General features: G+C 48.6%; 1 protein-coding gene across 2 annotated transcripts in view; it reads right to left on the minus strand.

The window, feature by feature from the left end:
- The window catches only part of TMEM9B (TMEM9 domain family member B), a 14,129-nt gene extending 11,593 nt beyond the window's left edge, over nt 1-2,536 (minus strand). The window contains exon 1 of one of the 2 annotated variants that reach the window (XM_042445456.1): nt 2,318-2,536. In XM_042445456.1, coding sequence (XP_042301390.1) covers nt 2,318-2,407 — 90 coding nt within the window. In that variant the 5' untranslated portion in view covers nt 2,408-2,536. Of the gene's footprint in view, nt 1-1,400; nt 1,421-2,317 lie in introns of those variants that run through there. The other variant, XM_042445455.1, reaches the window with a different exon arrangement.
- Nucleotides 2,537-2,876: the final 340 nt, after the last annotated feature.

Consider the following 2,876-nt stretch of genomic DNA (forward strand, 5'->3'; position numbering starts at 1 on the left):
CAAACTCCAAAATTCACTCTTCCCTCTGCGAGGGCGGCGGAAAGATCCAGAGGAGCGGTGACAAAGAAGGGGGGCAATGGGGGTGGCCTTCAGTCAAAGTATTGGTGTACAAGAATGACAAGAGGAACTAGCAGCCTTTAGGACCATAGTGGAGATGAGGAGTTAAAGCACCTGGTGGCAGGGGAGAAGTGGCAACAAAAAGGAGTTTTCATATTTGGGACCCTGCTTAACCTTTGCAAGCTTTTCCAGGACAGAGCTGGCAGCTTGAAGCTGCACTGCTACTCCTGCTTTCTTTCTTGGCACAGGCAGAAAGAAGTGGTAGCAGAAGAAACAATGTTGGGTGTGTGTGTGTGTGTGCAGGATAATATGAAGTTGTGCAGGGAAGTAAAGCTCTGAGAAAGTAGGGGGAGGGATAGCCAGGCTTAATTTTTCACCTCTCTTGGATTGAAAGTTCTTTCTTAAAGGGAAGAAAGGTTTGAAACTGGCTATACTCCTGTCTGCTCCAGTGAAGAAAGGCTGAAAGTCCTTCCTCGCCATGGAGGAGCTTCTCTCTATGTACTTGGTAACCTTGGGAGCAGCAACTGAGCAGTTGATCAAACATTCTCCATGGATGCTCCTTCAATAGTATACTAACACAAAGTCAATAAATCTCAAGTTATGTAGTGTGAGAAAACATTGACCAGTTTTAAGAAAGAGGGTAACCTCAATATGCTCTTCCAGCATTTTCCCCTATTAAGTGTCAGAATGCCAAGAAATCAGGAATACAGCACTCACTCATCCATAAAAAGTTTCAAATTTCTTACTCTCAGAAAAGAATATAAACTATAATCTTACAAGACACTACTTTTTTGTATGTTTTTTTAAACCTCCAAGTCTGTAGTCACATCTAGGAAGGCAACATCAAATCAACTTTCCCACAGTACACAACTGTGATAGAAATCTACAACAATCCATCCAGTAACACCCATACACAACCAATTGTGCTTGATCTTAGCCACAAAAAAAAAGGGAGGGGGGGACTCCCAGGTCCCACATGGCCAAATGTTTACACCTAGAATAAAGTGCTGAATAAAGGCTACAAATAAGGAAAACATCCAGGATCTGAATATGCTTTCGTCATAACAACGGCTCAAGTTTCAATTCTCAGTTTAATGAATAAGATCTCAAGAAGTGTTCTTCTAGCCAAATATGGACAAAACTAAATAGAAGTGTTTCAACAATGAACACAGAGAAAGAATAAATAATACTAATCAAAATGTTGTGCTTCCAAATTAAGTGTATTTATGATGACAGGTTTAAACCAAAGATGTCTTCCTTCACAGCTCACTATGGAAAGATGAGGAAGTGGCAGATTCCTCTGGAGGTGGCAACACAGAAACATCTAAATTACAAGAACACACCCAATTCTCCCTGTTTTTTGACCTCCTGCAATCTCTCTGCCTGTTCTCCAATACCTGCAAATTTAAAGGAATAAAAAAAAATGTTGCCAGACAATGAGAAAAATACAAAGCGTCTGGAGGAAGCGGCAATGGAGATGAGATCGACAGCATTCAGGGCAGGGGTCCCCAAACTGTGCCCTTTAAGAGACTTTGGACTCCAACTCCCAGAAGCCTCAGCCACCTGGCCATGAGTCTGGGATTCTGGGAGCTGAGGTCCAAAGTCCTTGAAAGAGAACAGTTTGGGGACCATTGATCTAGGAAATGCCTCAATAAGCCCTTGAACAGGGTCTTCCAGAAAACCTGTATCCCTCAACTTCCGTTGCCTCCAGATGTTTCCGACTCCTGACTCCTAGTTGGGTCATTATCAGGGGCTCTTGGAACTGAAGTCCAAAACCTCTGGAAGCCAAAAGATTGGGAGCCCCCCTTCTCCCAGGCCAGGGCTTCTCAAACTGGCCCTTTGGACTTCAGCTCCCAGCAGTCCTAGCCAGCTTGGCCAGTGGTCGAGGATCCTGGGAGAGGGACACTGGGAACCACCGCTCTTTTAGACGGGGGCTTCTCAGACCGTGGCCCTTTGGGCTTCTTATCCCGGGGGGCCTAGCCAGCTTGGCCAATGTTTAAGGGTTCCGGGTTATGAAATCCAGAATGTGTGAAGGTACGAAGACGGGGAACCACCGCCGCTCTTTTAGACCAGAGGTTCTCAAACTCTGAGCCTTTGGCCTTCAACTCCCAGAAGCCCCAGGCAGCTCGACCAACTGTCAAGGCTCCTGGGAGATGAAGTCCAAAACACCCGGAGGGCCGAGGAAAGAGTACCGTCCTCCCTTCCTGGGACCGAGGGGGTCTTCCTTCCCCGCGAGAGAGCCCCAGGGGCCGGGGCTCACCTTTTCTCCCTCCGCCGCCCCCACCAGCAAAGCCAGGGCCAGCAGCGGCCCCATCAGCCCCCATCGAGGAGGAGGAGGAGGAGCCGCCATGCCTGGAGCCCCGGCCGCCCAAGACGCCGACGCAGCCGCCTCCCTTATCGCCGCCCAGGCGGGCCCTGAGCCCGGACTCCAGGACCAACAACCACCCACACTTCCGCTTTCGACGCCAGCGCCGCGTCACGTGACACAGAGGAACTTCCGCCTCCTTGGAGTTTTCTTCCCTCCAGGAGCAGAGGCCCCTTGCCTTAAGTTCCGGGGAGGGGGAGGAGCAGTGCTTGCCGTGGGAGATGGTTTTTCTGACGTCATATCCGCCCTGCAGAAGAAGAAGAAGATGATGATAATAATAATAATAATAACTCTTTGCTTATATCCCGCCCCTCTGTCCATTACAGTCTCTTTTCCACAACGTTTTGGCTGCCAGTGGCTCAGGGTGGCCAAAGGGTCCTGCGTTTCAGCCAAGAGCAGTATTCCCAAATGTCCTCCATTTTGAGCAGGAATGTATACTTCTAGGAGGGTTTTG

The sequence above is a fragment of the Sceloporus undulatus genome, chromosome 1 (assembly GCF_019175285.1).
Source record: "Sceloporus undulatus isolate JIND9_A2432 ecotype Alabama chromosome 1, SceUnd_v1.1, whole genome shotgun sequence".
Taxonomy (NCBI): domain Eukaryota; kingdom Metazoa; phylum Chordata; class Lepidosauria; order Squamata; family Phrynosomatidae; genus Sceloporus; species Sceloporus undulatus.